General features: G+C 39.8%; 1 protein-coding gene across 9 annotated transcripts in view; it reads left to right on the plus strand.

The window, feature by feature from the left end:
• The window catches only part of smoc1 (SPARC related modular calcium binding 1), a 62,411-nt gene that overhangs the window by 19,039 nt on the left and 26,294 nt on the right, over nucleotides 1–17,078 (plus strand). For 4 of the 9 annotated variants that reach the window (XM_085440637.1, XM_085440641.1, XM_085440636.1 and 1 more), the window contains exons 2-9: nucleotides 3,187–3,349; nucleotides 4,115–4,186; nucleotides 6,075–6,193; nucleotides 6,394–6,493; nucleotides 9,348–9,398; nucleotides 9,916–9,963; nucleotides 12,713–12,805; nucleotides 13,193–13,273. In XM_085440637.1, coding sequence (XP_085296763.1) covers nucleotides 3,187–3,349; nucleotides 4,115–4,186; nucleotides 6,075–6,193; nucleotides 6,394–6,493; nucleotides 9,348–9,398; nucleotides 9,916–9,963; nucleotides 12,713–12,805; nucleotides 13,193–13,273 — 727 coding nt within the window. The remainder of the gene's footprint in view (nucleotides 1–3,186; nucleotides 3,350–4,114; nucleotides 4,187–6,074; nucleotides 6,194–6,393; nucleotides 6,494–9,347; nucleotides 9,399–9,915; nucleotides 9,964–12,712; nucleotides 12,806–13,192; nucleotides 13,274–17,078) is intronic. The other 5 variants (XM_085440640.1, XM_085440639.1, XM_085440642.1 and 2 more) reach the window with 4 other exon arrangements.

A 17,078-nucleotide genomic window follows, 5' to 3' on the forward strand; every position in this document is an offset into this window, starting at 1 on the left:
GTTCACCACACAGACAAACTGCTTTCCATCCACAGTCGTTTGGCTCAGGCTAGTTGACTATTTTTAATCATTTCTCCTGTGGAAGAAACAAGTAACTGCTCTCTCCGCTGCTAATGCTTAAAAAGAAAGTTGACATGGTCGCTCTCTACCTGGATAATGAATAATAGTCATATGTCTGGTTAGCCTGGAAATAAAACGTGATATAATGCAGATACATGCTTTTTTCCAATTACTGAATAATTGCTGTCCTTGACCAAAGCCAAGAGGAAGACACGCAAGTTAAAACTTGGAATGATGTGCCACGTTTTTCTCCCTGTCTGCACGCTCTCCTAAAGAGGTACGTCATGATTTAGTTTCACTCTGCACTATCTGACAAGAGCTTCTCTGTGACGGTTCAGTGCCAAGCCTGGAATCAGGTTAAACTCTCTGCCTTGTTTTAGGGGTATTTTTACAGCATGGCAATCTGTATTTGTGTCTCGCCGAAGTAGTAATCCCTTTGTTTAAATTTTACTTTACCTTGTTGTATTAAGGTTCTTCTATATGGGAAGAATCAACATTAAACTTAACATTTCTGCCTTTGTTCAGACGTTCAATACAAGACAATGTTTTTGAGGGGTTAAATCTGTTACCTTCCAGTTTCAGGACATTTACTTTGGCTTCTGATTTATCTAGCTAATAATGTCGAGTATCTTTTTATATTTCAAGAAAAATCCAATTATCTTTGCAGATAATGAAGTATCTAAATGTAGGATTATTTCCATGATAGTAAGTCTAAAAAATGTCCAAACAATCTAATTAATGTCACATTTAGTAATAAAAGGTGATTTTTTTGTGCACCGTTACATATTTTGCAGTGAAGTAAAATGATTGTAAAAGAAAAAAAAAGCCAGAAAAACTCAATAGTCGTCACTATTATAAATAAAAAAAAGAGCCATGTAGTCTTGAAACTAGTTCATTTGCATTGGATACTGGTGATATTAAATCACCACTTGGCAGATAATTTGCTTTTTGAATTTGGGACTCAGTTTTGGATTCAAATGTTGAGATTTAAAAAATTAATGTTTTTGACTGTCACAGCTGTCAGCGCTGGCAACGATCGTTTGGTATTTGTAAAGTAAAAAACCCACAGAGACTGCAAATGGATGATTTTCTGACCTGCGTCTCATTTTACTCACCGCGTTTTGGCTTTGTGCTGCAGGTTATAACAAGTTAAAATCCCGTTTTCTCTCCAGGTCACTAAAAAGAATGAAATATCAGCCAGAATATGACAAAGAATATAAAATTCAAGTAGCAAGAGTATTTTGCCACTGTGGCTGAAGTGATGCTTCAGGTTTTACCAGCATGTGTCAAGGGATGCCTATTTTTTGGTTCGAGCCCCGGCTTGGACAGTCTCGGTCGTTGTGTCCGTGGGCAAGACACTTCACCCGTTGCCTACTGGTGGTGGTCAGAGGGCACGGTGGCGCCAGTGTCCGGCAGCCTCGCCTCTGTCAGTGCGCCCCAGGGTGGCTGTGGCTACAATGTAGCTTGCCATCACCAGTGTATGAATGTGTGTGTGAATGGGTGGATGACTGGTTGTGTAAAACGCTTTGGGGTCCTTTGGGACTAGTAAAGCGCTATATAAATACAGGTCATCTAGAATAGATTAAGGTTAAGGTATACATAAGTCAAAATTCCTAGGAAGCTGTTGTCAATAGAAAATATTTCAAGTCTGATTGTACTGGCAGTTTCTTGTTTTTTTTAAAGGCAGAATAAACAGAAAGTTACAGACTTCAGAGATGATGATTGTGTTGGGTTCTCACTCCTTGATAACAAGAGTAACACTAATTCAAAGCCACAGAGGAGTTTAGAGTATGTTTGATGAAAACGTCTGGTGTGTATATGAGATCCAGTTGTCTACCAGCTCATTCATGACATCAGAAATTTGGCCTAGTTACAATGTACCCTTTGCTCATGTCTTTCTGATTAGACGTTCAGAGAAAATCTGTCTCCAAGCAACATTTTTTAATGTTTTTCAAAATAATAAAAAAAAAAAAAACGTTTTGAAGTTGGAGGCTGGGGCCAGGAGGGGGTGGGGGGGAGGTTACAATGAGAGAAGCATGAAAGCTCAATGTAGATCACTTTGCAAATGGCCTCAGATTGTCTGATATGAGTTGGCAAGTGAAGGTTGGAAAACTGTGTCCTTTTTTTGGTAAAGTACCTGCTCTTGATGCTCTGTTGGATTCAACTAGATCTCTTCTAGTCACTTTTGAGACCTTGGGTATGAAACACATTTGATAAAAGTTTTAATCTGCAGGATATTTTTATTTTCTTTTTTTTTTTTTTTTTACCTTTTATAAAACACATGTTTAGAATAAAAAAAGCATAATCATCACTAGCGAGATGACACAGTTGCTTCTTGTGTTTTCATGTTGGAATACTGAAAATAATTTCAACAAGAGTTGGCTCAGGTACACAACTGGGACACTTCTCATAGCAGAGGACTCTGTTGCTGCTCAGTACACACCTACTCTCTCCACTCACTAACACAAAACTCCATCTTTCTGGCTAAGTTTGTACTCCCTGAAATCCTTTAGAGCTTAAATATATCTGAGGCAGCTGTAATGCCAAGGACCATTACTGCTGTCAGAAAGAAGGCCGTGTTCCAACAGTACAGTATAATTGACTCACTAATAGATCATGAGTGATCTTGGGAGAGGGGAAGAAAGATTCCTATTGGAGAGTGTGGTTTGGCTACTTTGAAACTTAATCAAGGTTGAACCTGTCTTCAGCCAAAGATCAATTACATAAATTAGCCTCTAGGTCAAGCTTCAGTGCAAAACAATCTTGTCACGTCGGCTTAAAAAAAAAAAAAAAAAAAAAAAAAAAAAAAAGCAAGGCAGCAGCTGACAAGTGTTTGAGAAAACAGAAATGTTTTGAGCAAAATAGGCAAGTGACCCGTGAGTCCAATTTGTACGTTAGTTTGGCATAACCTCAGATTCAGCTGAATGCTGCCTTTGTTCAGACATAGGGGAGCTAGAAAGAGAAGACGCCAAAAAGTAAGAACAAACCAATTTTTCAAGGGATGACAAAAAAGTTCCAAAGTCCCTAATCTCAAAATGTGTCTGTCCCATTATATAAAATCTGAAGTGAGTTAAATGTGTATTGCACCAGTGTTATGTTAACATGTTGCTGTATTTGTTGTTGCAGTGGCTGATTGGAGACAGAGACAGGGACTGTGGGATCACCTGCTCACGGACGGGGAAGCCGGTGTGTGGTTCAGACGGGCGGAGCTATGACAGCAACTGTGAATTGCAGAAGGCGCGCTGCAAAGATAAGACACTCACATTAGCACACAGAGGCCGGTGTCGAGGTGAGAGCTAAACTCTGGTCAACTCTGTGCAGATACACGGAGCTATTTTCAGGGTGCATTCAAGAAAATTGAGATGTAGGATTTATCTGTTTTTTTTATAAATGTAAAAAGTGATGATGTTTACATGAATGTTTTCCTGATGTCTGTGTTTACACAATCCATTTCTCACACATAACAGTCCACAGCTATCAGTAAAAGTCATACATGCATTTACATACATCAACGGGCACACAACAGGTACAATAATAAGTCAGACACAGCACTAATGAGAGGTGTTGGGATGAAGGTTGGTTGCAAAGCAGCTTGCAGGTGCATAGCAACTTTAGGTTGGATAAAAAAACTGACTCTGTACTAAGATTAGCTGACCTGTGGGATTGCAGTTGAGGTTAACTTGGCCTACCTATACTGATGCTTTGCTCATTTTCTGAATCTGTATCTAGGGCTGGAGAGGAAATGGATCAAAAAGAAAATCACCCTAAAAACACATGGTGTACTATAGCATTGCCATGGTAGATAGTTTGCATTGGTCTGAAATGTCAAAACAATACAGCTGGATTTGTACTTTTAGATTTTTGATACTTTGAAATATTCTAATAGATTTTAATTTAGTTTAAGTTTATTTAAGTTTTCCTTGTCACACCTGTTGCTCATTAAGGTGTACAGAGATTTTGTATTGTACTCGACTCTAAATAGTACCTGAAAGAGTACAAAAAAGAGCATCAACAGCCAAAACCACACAGACTCTGTGACCTTTTTGTCATTCAGGTAAAAACTGGGTGTTGCCAGTGGCTCTAACACCAACTGCTATATCTGAAGGGAGAGACGTGGAGCTCAAAGGTAAGAACTGTGACACCTTAAACACCGCACACAACCTAAAATGCAGTTTTAGAATTCATCATAACCTAATATGGCCACTGAAAAAGCAATAAAATAAAAATGAAAAAAGCAATAAAATTAATTGATTAGAATCTTAAATAGCATATTTAAGTAACTGCAGCCTGTGGCCACAACTCAAAGTCTGGGAAAAGTGGAACTAAATGGAGAAGATGTCTTTAATTTTCTGCCTCTGTGTAGCTATGTAAGTTTTTACAGACCAGGCTCACACACTTCCTCAGTTTCTGGATGCCAGCCACCCAGCAACGGCAGAGATTGATAGGTCTAAAGTCAAGATTGGAACCGGGCATCGTAGCCCCCTTTTTTCCAGACCCCCTTCTATCCATTAGAAAAACAGCAGTACGACTAAATCCATTTTTGGAGTGAATCTGACTCCCTTTGTGTGGTAATATGTGGCTTTGTTTCATAATACCAGTGTTGTGCCAAGGGAAGGAAAGCTGGGCAAAGCTCACGCAGTCTTTGCAGATGCAGCAGGCCTGTTCTGTTGTAATGAAAATGCTGCTTTATTTAGGCAGGCAGTTTGTGAACCAATCCTTGTTTACAACGACAAAGCCAGGCAAAGTCTCGTTGAAATGTGCGTGAGATTCAGATTAAACACAGATTAATTTGAATACGAGGCTTATAAATTGCTAACAAGTATAACAAACAACCGCAAACAACAACAAGCACAAAGCTGTGGCTGATTCAACCGGCAGACCTGCTTATTCATTATTTAGCTTTAAAATCAACACATTATGCATCATTCAAAGTCTCTCAAAGGGAGATTTGTCTGTGTCCATACACTGTGTTTCGGCTTTGTTACAGCTAACAAGCACGAGACGACAACCTGCAAACGACTGCTGGGCTCGACTTTCTTTTTACATTTACATAAATCAGACGTATTCAGGTTGGATTTTGGGGTTGCTTTTATGTCTCACTACAATATTCTATCTGCATTTTCTCTACAATACAAGTCTCATTTATAAATTCATGCATTGCTGTCCTCCTCAGTGACATCACCACCCTATTTTGGCCCTGTCAGTCTTTTATGCTTAAAGGAGACATCATGTCTGTCTCTACTCAGGTCCAGAGATGACTTTTTCAAACTTTTATTTATCCAGGAAAAATATTTGTTAAAAGTGGAGGACCGTGGTCGACTGGTCAGCTCCCTGGTGTGACTGTGTATACATGAACGGTTGAACATGAACTCATGTCCACAGGATTTTTGAGTGCAATAAAAACAGTAGTCGCTGACGGGAGTTTGAACCAGTGAACAGCTGGTGTGAAGCCCACTTCATTCTCTGACCTTTAAAGCCACCTCCACCTCTGTGCCTCGAGAGCAGGACAAGCTCATCGGTGCTGCACGAACAGTTTCCACTGACATTTCCAAATATCCATGTAGAGTACATGACGCACTCCTCAGCACTAACAATGAAGTATCCATAGCCTACATCTGGCACTAGCAGTGGTCAGTGTTGAGGAATGTGTTGTTTTAGTATTTTTGAAGACTGTTAAAAAGTCTCTGCCTCCTCTAGAGTTGAGCTACCTGCAGGTTTATTATGGTTGGAGCTTTTTTTTTCAGATTTGTGAAAAACCACACGCTGAAAGTTTGATTAAGTGTTTTAAGGGTCAGATTAAAAATCAAAACTGAGAAGAAAGTAATAAAATTATGTTTGTTTTCCCATCCTGTCAAAACATGCCATTGAGCAAGGCACAGCAGTAAACTGTGTCTGTATTTACAGGTGTGAGCAGAGTGTTACTGGCACAGAACATGTGTCTTCACTACATAAAAACAGTGCTGGAGGTTTGTATGCAGTGTTTGAGAACAGAAGGTCCTTTCAATACGTTTCAGATGCAGGACAGTCCAAGTGTCGTGTTGAGAGGAACCAGGCTCTGGAGCAAGCCAGAAGACCTCAGTCTTCAGAGTCCATGTTCATCCCAGAATGCAATGAAGATGGAACATTTGCCCAGGTCCGTATCCAATCATCCTTTTTCCTTCCCTTTTAAATCTTTCACGCTTCATCTTTCTCTTTCCATTAGTCTCATGTGTATCCCCCCTCTTCAGATCACCCCAAAATTGAGCTTTTTCTTCACTGACAGAAAAGTCCACCCCCTGTTCTTTATTTACACTCTCATGTGTTTTACCTCTTCCATGTGTCTTGCCTCTGCAGGTCCAGTGCCATACTCTGACCGGTTACTGCTGGTGTGTTACCAGTGATGGCAAGCCAGTGAGTGGCTCCTCTGTGCACAACAGGACCCCAGTGTGTTCAGGTACTAAATAGGGGGGAATCAAGTTGGTAACCTGTTGATGAGGAGCTTTTCCAAATCATCTTAAAACATCTGTTGTATTACCGCACATACGAGTGATGGTTAATTATTTGTGTTACCTGAACAGCTCTACTTCGGAGTATTTTTAACAGTCTGCATGACCAAAGCATCCGAGTTGGTTGGATGTTTCCTGACAATTCCTTGTCGGTATGAAAAACAGAAAAATAAGCTTTTAGACATGATAGTGGTGGCTATGTTTGCTGGATCTTGCAGGCAAGCGTGCTTGGAAGCCAAGTCACTGGGTTTTGGGGCCAGTCAATCATTTTAGGAAGTGAACTAGTTTTCATAATTCAAAAAACATCTGGCAATAATTCTTTTTCAAAGGCTTTATATAATTTTAGGATACTACTGGACACAGAGTTAAACTTATAAATGATGTTCAGGAAGCCTGCCAGTCCTGATGGAGGATAAAGAGTGAACACAGCATTTGGATGACAGTTACAAAAGGTCTGTCTGTAAATGTCGAGCCATTCTATGGGCACATGTGTATTAAATGTCATGTGGCTTACAGCAGGTGCAAGGTCAACGAGAAGGCTAATGGCCATACATGCAGGGGCCTCTCGGCACTCAAACTCTCCCCCCACCTCTAAGTGCTCTCAGCAGGCTGGAGGAGAGAGAGCAAACGGGGCTCTGCACACTCATCCTGGATGGGAACACTTTATGATAATCACCATCATTTTCTCTCAAAAGATAATACACAGCGATCTTTGCCAGAGCTGGATTGCAAAGCCACTAGTGCATATGGTGCAAATTTTGTGTGGAAAGTGCGGTGAAAGTGGTCGCATGCCCCTCTGAAACTGCTCAGCAGACAAAGCACCCCCAACCAAACCTCCCCTTTTCTTTTTCTCTTCAGTTCCTTGATCGATCTCTATCTGCCTAATCTGCTGTGCTTTCTCTTTTCTGTCTCTCTAACTTGTGCCACATTTTTCTGTTTGATGCTTTGAAGAAAACTTCACAAATTGATCATACTTCCATCCACCCGTTACAACAATAAAACCTCACCTTACTGATTTTCCAATTTATGAAGGTATGCTATGACAAAGTAGCTCTAATTATAATTTTTTTGCTCTATTGTTCTCTGCACCAGATGTGTTTTTTAATGGCGCATATACTTCATTTTTCAGTTCACCCTTCACAACAGAAAGTGACAGCAAATTAATTTGTGCAGCCACACAAAACATGTGGTCCTGAAAGTTTTGTGACTTTTCTGTGTTTAACGCTGCAGAAAATTCTTGGTGCTTTTTTCCGTGAGGCTCTGTTTCCTCAAACATCATCACTTTGCAATGTTTGCAAAACATTTTTTACTTCACCCCTGTAAGCCAACTCAGGGAGAGACTGAAATGAATTTATTTTGGTGCAAAAAATGAATTTGCTCCAAAACAAAGCTGCACCAAATCATATTTGCTTGTTCTGTTCCTTAACTTACAGGATTTGGAGCTTTACTGTTCATATATGACATAAATCTGTTCTGGATGATTGGTTTGACAAAATAAGCAATGTGAAGATGTAAGTTTGGATGATATCTTTAACTACGACATTCTGACAATCCAAAAATACAAAATACACTGATTGGCCATTTTGTTAGATATACAGTATACTCACATGGTAGCAATTCAGTGAATATAGGCGTGTAGTCATGGTCAAAATGACTGGCTGATGTTAAAAAGGAGCATCAGAATTAAGCAGAAAGGTGATTTTGTTTGTGCCAGATGGGCTAGTCTGAGGATTTCTGAAACTTCTGGCACAACCATCTCTTGGCTTTACAGGTAATAGTCTGAAAAAGAACAAATATCCACTTAGTGGCAATTCTCTAGGCCTTGTTGATGCCAGAGGTCAGAAGAGAATGACCAGACCGCTTCAAGCTGATAAGAAAGCAGTAATTCAGATAACCTGCTGTTACAGCAAAGGTATGCAGAAGAACATCTCTGAATGTACAACACCTTTAACCTTGAAGCAAATGTGCCACAGCAGCAGAAGCCCACACTCGGTGCAATTCCTGTCAGCCTGGAAAGATAGGAAACAGACTGTAATTCATACAGAAGATTGGAAAAGTGTTGCTTGATTTCTGCTTCGACATTTAGATAATAGGGTCAGAATTTGGTCTAAACAACATAAAAGAGTACTTCTTCCCTATTTGTGTAAGTGCTGGGGATATTTTGTTGGCTCACTTTAGGCCCCTTGGTACTAACTGGTACTTGGTACCATAGTTTAAATGCCACACCCTCTCTTAATTATTTTTGCTGACCATATAAATCCCCTTATGGCCACAGTCTAACCATCTCCTGATGGCTGCTTCCAAAGCATTAATGTGCCATGTCACAGAGCTCAGATCATCTTGAACTGGTTTCTTGAACATGACAATGCACTCAAATGGCTTCACAGTCTGTAGATACCAGCGAGTTGCACTAATAAAGTTGACACTTGAGTCTAGATAACAGATTAATTAAAAGCAGTTACACTTAGCAAAGGTTGGAAAGTGCATTCTCGTGTAATCGTGTTTAAATACACTCTTTTTAAAATCCTGAAATGTAGTTTATTGCACAACACAATTTCTACCTGTCTCCTTTCTGTCCCGGATAAGATCCGATATCTTCATTGTTTCTTGCAAAGGTATGTATGACACTGGTGCCTGAATCTGGGCACAATAAACCCACTGGTGTCTCCGGATACTAAAGTTTAACAGTACATGCCCAGCTCATCTGCCCCTTACTATACCTTCCCAATCGAATAACCTTTGACATGCTCAGATGCACCTGTCTACTGTGACCCAAATCAATCATCTCGCATACATTTGCAGGAAACTTCCGTGAATTTATGGGAACTCATGCTGGGACAAGTGGATTGTCAGGTAGTAAATTTCCTTCTAGTTGCTTTAACTTAAAATAGAATCTCCCATTTTTCTCTTCTATTGTAATTGGTTGCACCATTTAATTTTGCCCTGCCCTCCGTGCATCCACGCATGACACCAAATACCTGCATGCACCAAACAAGAATGACATTTAGAACTTGGAATCTTTCATGTTTAATTTCCACAGATGAAGCAGATCATTCAGTTTTGCGTTGGTCTGTATTAAAATTATGCATAGTACTAACAATATGTACTCGTCCACCTAACCAAAAGAAGAGACACCAGTGGATTGGGTAATCAGTAGGAGTGCTGGTTTTTCTGATGTTTCCTGTGTCGACTGTTTTAAAAGAAATAAAAACATATTTACTTGCTGTAAGTTGGTAATTTTTTTATTTATTTTACCAGCTCAAAAAACAACAAAAAAAACAAAACAGTTTTGAAGACAAATCCTTTAAATTTAACTTTACTGGCTGTTACTGTCTAGTCTTTGGTTTACACTGTTTCTTCCTCTTCCCAGGGTCAGTAACTGATAAGCCACCAGGGCCACCAAACACAGATAGAAAAGGTGAGTTGTGATCTGCTGTTATGTGTGCATGTACCCTAAAAGTGTTTTGACCTGATTTTACTCCATGTGATCCATGCAAAGTCAACATTTGTGAAGAACACAAACTTACACGTACTGGCCTTCACTGTTAAAGGGAATCTAAAAACAACACCAAGAGATGTTTCCCCCCCTTTTATAAGATGCAAATGATGCTGAATTTATTATAAAGATCTCAAATATATGCACCACTGTCTAATGCATCCCTCAAGTGACAGTTCATCTTTAACCATAGCAGTTTTAACAAATCTGTCCAAAATCTTGACTGGTTTTGCTCAAGTTATGCTTTTTTCCCCACCCTCCAGGAATGGTAAAATATGGAACATTATAGAATTAATTCAAGAAATTAAAGAAACACTGAGGAGACTTTCTACTGAGCCTCTAAAAATCGGTCTTTGCTTCAGAAATCTCACAGAAAACAGATCTTAAGGAATTTCTTTAAACTGAAAAAAAGTGGGCAGTCTCTCGAAGCTTCTCTGCCGATGCCGTTTCACACCACTTGACAATTGCAGTAAGTTACAGGTTATTTTGACATGCTTATCACACTCTAGCAGGGTTTACACATAGACTTCTCATGTATGGTAAATTAAGAGAGATATTTAATAAACAAAACAAAAACGCTGCTGCTCATTCTTTGTTTCACCTGGGTTTACACCAAGACCGACCCAGTGACTACTGCATTTTATTTACAGTTCAACCTGAATAGGTCAGTTTGACCTCAGGTTCTTTAACATTACTGACATGTCATCTGATTTAAGAACTTAACATTAGTGTTTATCTCCAATCAAAGTTTCTCTGTTGTTTGCTTTTGATTGAATTATTTCCCAAGGAATTTTCCAGATGCTACAATACCGCATGTGGGTGAGTATTCTAGGCAGTTCAATTCACAGCATTACATGAGATCCTTTAAAGTTTTGCAACTCTACCTAAAAGCTTAGCTACTTTAAATTTTACCAGTTTTCCCTACAAGGTCACCCTCTTTGGTGCCCCTGGGTTACTTTCAATGCAGCTGCAGTTTTTAGAAATCAGTTCTACTCTAACTGCAAGGGGTATATAAACATGGACTTTAGACTTTTGTAGGGAGCAAACTATCAACTTCTACGTCACTGCAGAGTATAGTGGAGAATGAGAGCTGGGGCTCTGGCTCCTGAGACCAAACAGCAGTTTTTGACAGAAATTTCCATCCAAAGGCAGCAAATGACAGTCACGACCATGCTCATCATTCACAGGGTTTGAATTTGCCTTGATAGGATCTGACTGACAGCATGGAGGTCTACTATATTGCACAGAGGGAAAAGATTAGGTGTGCACTGTGCACATGGTCACAGTGAATTGAAATGCAGGAGTATTTTCACCTCGCCAATAAAAGCTTTGCTCACCTGCCACTTTGAAACAGTGTGCGATTGTGGGCTACATAGCAAACTCAAAAGTCTTCATGTGATAACAGAGGGCGACTTCCAGAAAGCATTCTTGAATCTTTAATAGGCAGAGTTGCAAAACTTTATAATCACATCTATAAATGTAAAAAAACGGACTTGAAATGTTTTTAGTTTTTGCTTAACAGTTAAATTGTTGTATTTTTGTTATACCCATATGAACTTTAGCATTGCCAGAATTTAATGTGTTTAAGGGAGGAAAGTCAAATATTTAGTTAATAATTTACCAAGAAAACTGAAGACAGCCGTTTATTTGGCCCTCAGTGTGGGAGCAGAGACACAAATATTTTACCAGTGTTTAACTGTAATGAATAAGAATAAACGTTTATACTGTGATCTTCAATTTTATTACTTGTAGTTTTGGTTAGTAGTTAAAGTGAGCTGCATATTTGCATCTGCCAAAAACAAGGGAGTCACGACAACTTCTAAGTCTCCTTCTACACTGGTATATTTTACGAAAGGAAAAAAGAGGAAAATATTGCTTAATTAGATTCTTCTGTGGCTTATTAGTGTTTTTTATTTTAGTGTCCGAGACAGTTAATTATCTAGTACTTCATGTGTTTTGAAGACTTTGCCCCGAGGATGATGCTTGAGTGATGCGTATCCGCTTGGGAGAATAAATGACCTCGTATTATTTTTGTAAAAACTCGTGTGATTCCATTTTAAACTGGTTTTGTTATATATCCTTCTACTTAACCAAGGTGTGAAGGAGTAATTTTCCAGCGTGACGTGATTGTAAACTAACGATGAGACCATCACCGAATTCACTTTGGTAAATTCCCTGGACATCCATGAGTATATTATTTCCAAATTTTAATGCATTCAAGGAACTTGAGATCTCACCAAAAACAAACATTTTTGGGCAGACTAACCAGTTGACCTACTTCCTAGCGATACATTACAACATAATTTGACAATTAAGAATGACGACACAGACAGTTTCACCTCTTTGCATTAACTGTGGATGCAGCTTTCTGATGCTACATCTGCACTGCATTTGTCCTGAGGAGCGGTGTCCTCCTCGTGTGAGTGTCTGGGTGTGTGGTTTACACTGCGAGTGTGAGTGAGTGTGCTAAATGTGCAGCTGATCATGTTGGTGTGAGGATGATTTATTGATGCATGTGTGCAGGACCACATGTGGGTGTTTGTCTCTCTCTCTCTCCTTTCTATATTATTCAGTCTGTCTGTCTGTCTGTCTGTCTGTCTTGGCCGGGCCATGTGCAAATCCCAACCATTCAACAGTTCTGGAGAGTAGATTGTATTAACCTCAATAATAGTAGTCTCTTTCCGTTTCTTTCTCACCCTTAACCCAGATGATGGCTCCAAGCCCACACCCACCATGGAGACTCATGTCCCCCCTGAGGGTGATGGTAAGCCTCCTCAATAACTCCTACACAGTCGCTTAGATAATTAGTGTGCATATGGTATATTTATAATGACTCATAGGTTTAAAGGCAGCTGACAGCATTGCTCCTTTGTGTGCTTACATCCCATGTCTTAAGAATGCACCATTACATCAAATGGAAAAGGCCAGATGTTAAAATACCAAATGATACATTTGATATTTTTGGAAAAACTGGGATCTTGGATGCAATTTTAGCTTTGGTTTTGTGGGCAAAGCTTGGCTGTGCATGTTGCTTTTCAAATAAGTAGCTACTGGTGAGGTTAAATAAAGCACGGCTGTGTGTAAAATTTTCTCGAGATCACCTAAATGTGTGAAAGCTATTTGTCTAGAACTTGTCATTCTGTCGCTGCAGAGATAACTGCTCCAACACTATGGATAAAACAGCTGGTTTACAAGGAGAACAAAAAGAACAGCTCCTCTTCCAGGAAACCAGGTGAGTGAAAGAAAAATTTTCTGCTTATTCTACACATATTCTCTAAAATAAAGGCATTAGGGGTATGCATTAATTTGCAAGTTTGTGTGCGTGAAGCCCTTAAAATATAGCATTGTTGGATGCTGATAAACTCAGCTCTTCTCTGCCACACTTTTTACATACTCAGGCTAAATAATTAGCCATACTGACCTTTGGAAGATATGAAAGCTATCAGAGAAGTTGCTAGAACCCTAAACAAAGTATATATAAACGTGGCTCCGGTGTAACCAGTTTCAAAACCACCAGCTTGCCATGAAATGTAATCTGTTTTAACTTGAAGACAGACCTACACTGCCAGGGTTATGTTTTGTGGTTTCATTCCTTTGGTGTAATTTGTTTAGCTTTCTCTGTCTCCTTTTTAATTACGCCTTGACGTGTCCACTAAACTCTGGGCGGTTTGATGGCTGTACCAAGTCGAGGAGTGAATGAAGTGTGGCCTGTGTGAGCATGTGTGTATTAGGAGTAGATGGATATATTGGTTAGCTGATATATATGGGTTGATGTAAATCTTCAAAAGTCTAAAAACAGTCTATTTTCTTCAATAATAAATCTTTCATTCAGACTGTATCTCCTAAAGATGGAAAAAATGGGGGGGGGGGGGAAAGTGCAAATCAGGCACTTACTGTGTTGGTGTTGAGCTATAATGTTTCCACGAGTGTTTAAAAAAGCATTTATGATTTAATCAGACTTTCAGGAAATCAAATACCCATGAAAACTGATGTGGAAGCTTGCAGACTTGTAAGCCCCGTAGTTTTTGCCGTTAAAATACTGAAAGGAAAAAAGAAAAAAAATTCACCACATCTCACCAGTAGTTTGTCTGCCCGTCTTCTTGCACACCTCAGTATTTTGCATCTAAATATTGTTGAGGCATCTATGTAATCTCACAACTCTTCTTTCATCCTAAACCTTTTTGTCTGCCATTTACCACAAAATCTGATTTTACATGCTACGCTGCAAACAATGAGGCATACAAATACTTGATTGTACCTTGGGGTTTCCTGGGATTATGAATGATGGTGATGTGGCAGGGGAAACTGTGGTCAGCATTGAGGGGTGTATTTTATCTAAGAGGTATTTGCTGTGACAGCTCTTTGAAACTTCTGTGGAAACACCAGCTTCCCGTTTCAAATTAGCATCCGGTGTCCTCAAAGGACAAGCGACAAGGCCGAGTGAGGGGGAGATGTCATCACATTTGAGGCATGAGCGATGTGTGTGTGTGTGTGTCTACATCTGCATGTGATTGCAAACCGTATGTGTGTTTGTGTGTGTTGTCAAAGGAGATTGTGTGCCTGTGCCTAATTTAAAGTTGGAAAGCAAATAACAGTTACTGGAGGAAGTGTACTTAAACCTCTTCTTCTTTTGGCTGCTCCCTTTAGGGGTCACCACAGCTGATCGTCTGATTCCATATCATTCTATCCCAACCATCCTCCTCTGCCACACCAGCCCTTTTCATATCCTCCTTCACTTCATCCATGAATCTCTTCTCTGTGGTCTTCCTGGTTTCCTCCTGCCTGGCAGTTCCATATTAAACATCCTTTGTCCAATATATCCACCATCCCTCCTGTCTGCACATATCCAAACAATCACAACCGTTCCTCGCTAAGTTTGTCTGTCTTCTCTAATCTTGTCCATCCCGTATATTTAGCGCTGCCCTCTCCAGCTCTGCCTGTCTTTTTGTCAGTGCCGCCATCTCCAAAAAATACATCATAACAGGTCTCACTACCATCTTGTAAACCTTCCCTTCTACACTTCATGCTATCCTTCTATCACAAATCACCCCCTCCACTCTTCTCCACCCACCCCACCTGCACTCTCTTCTTCACCTCTCTTGTGCAGTGTCCGTTGCTTTGGATGGTTGACCCCGGGTATTTAAAATTGTCTCCTTCACTTTTTCACCCGTTTCCCTCTCAGTCACACACATGTATCCTGTCGTTCTTTCATTCCTCTTCTCTCCAGAGAATACCTCCACCTCTCCAGGCTCTCTTCCATCTGCTCCCTACTCTCACCACAGATCATAACATCATAGTCAAGGAAATTCCTGCCTGACCTCATCTGTCAGGCAGTGTCATCCCCAGTGTAATCCCATCCCCACTCTGAACCCATCTGTCATTCCCACCCCACACCTCACCGCTGTCTTACTGTCCAGCAATACATATCCAGCACCACCCTCTCTGCCATTCTCTTGGCATCATATGCTTTCTCTAGATCAGCAAGAACACTTCTTCTGCTTACATTCTTAAGTGCACTGGCTCTTTTGTAATTCTTTAATTTAATGAGCTAGTTACCAGTGCTGGGTAATGTTACTTTTAAGAGTACTTGTTACGTTACAAAATATCCACAATATAAATAATTTCTTATGTTACAATGTTACCTATTTAAAAAAATTACTTTTTATTGTACTTTGAGATACCAGCATTCACAATTCTTTGCACATGTTGATTATACTGTCCATGTAGCTTACTGTACATTTCAGATAAAGAAAAGAAGAGGTAAGATATATTTTGTTTTGGTGGGAAAACTCCTTTGTTATAGCAGTTCAAAGTTCACAACAAACATATATGAAATATGTAGAAGGGCATATAACTTACATATAATACAGTATGAAAAATTAATTAGGTAAAAACTAATCTGAAATAAATACAATAAAGTAAAATAAGTATATTTTACTTTAAGTATTAGTAATATTACAATAAGTGAAAACGCTACTCTCAGTTTAGGGGTGAAATAAACTTAACATGAGAGGGCAGGACTTCTAAATGTAGTGACTTTACCTCATTGCAAAGCAGGTTGGTACTGATAGCATCTCTTCCATTAACAGTGGCAGCTGTAGCATTGTTTGCTGGTACTTTTTAAGGCAGAGGTCACATTTTGCATGTGCATTTTATCTGCCAAAAAAAAAAAAAAAAACAGGAAAAAATACCTCAACAATGTAAAGATTAGGGATGGGTATCGTTTAGGTTTTATCCGATACCGGTGCCAAATCGGTACTTTTGAAACTGTGCCGGTGCTTAAACGGTGCTCGAACTGGTGCTTAAAGAATGGAGAACACAAACTTTGTCCAAAAACCTCTCATGTTCAGCTGTTTTTTTTTGTAAAAAGATAACAATGTGTGCCTTTTCTGCAGCTATGTGGCATATATGGTATCACTCTTGGCTGGAAGAAGTGCTTAATCAATGGAAAAAACACAAACTTTGTCCAAAAACCTCTCATGTTTAACTGTTTTCCACTTTTTCTTTGGTCATTTTAGCCTTTTTGGCCAGGGTGAAGGGAGTATCTGCCATCAAACAAGAAGACAGCCGCATGTAGCTATGATGATGTTTGCTAGTTCACCTTACATGCATTAATGTAATAACGTGGTTAGCCTACTCAACGTAAATTACACACGAACAACATGAAGCTACTCACGCAGAGAAGAACGGCTGCTGCTGCATCATCATCCTCATCATTTCTGCAATGGCGTGTCCAGCGGGGTGGCCTGGGGGGGGGCACAGGCCACCCCCCCCAACCAGACTGGCCACCCCAGGTGCCACCCCAAAGGCAAAACAATAAAATTCAATCAAATATCAAATGTCCGATTATGTTTTCACGGTGACGCTCAGATATCCGAGTGTAAGTGAATGCAGCATCGGCTTCTGCGCTATGTGCATCACGTTAGCAAAGGTAGGAGAGCCAAGCACGAAAGACGTCACTGCAGGAAACAATTTTTCGGTGAAAGAAAATGAGGACAGAATAAATGTCCCGGTAAGTAATATTAAGTTTGTTGAGT

Source organism: Copadichromis virginalis, linkage group LG19 (assembly GCF_057382275.1).
Source record: "Copadichromis virginalis isolate Kocher_CV1m ecotype Utaka linkage group LG19, C_Virginalis_male_GT1.1, whole genome shotgun sequence".
Classification (NCBI taxonomy): domain Eukaryota; kingdom Metazoa; phylum Chordata; class Actinopteri; order Cichliformes; family Cichlidae; genus Copadichromis; species Copadichromis virginalis.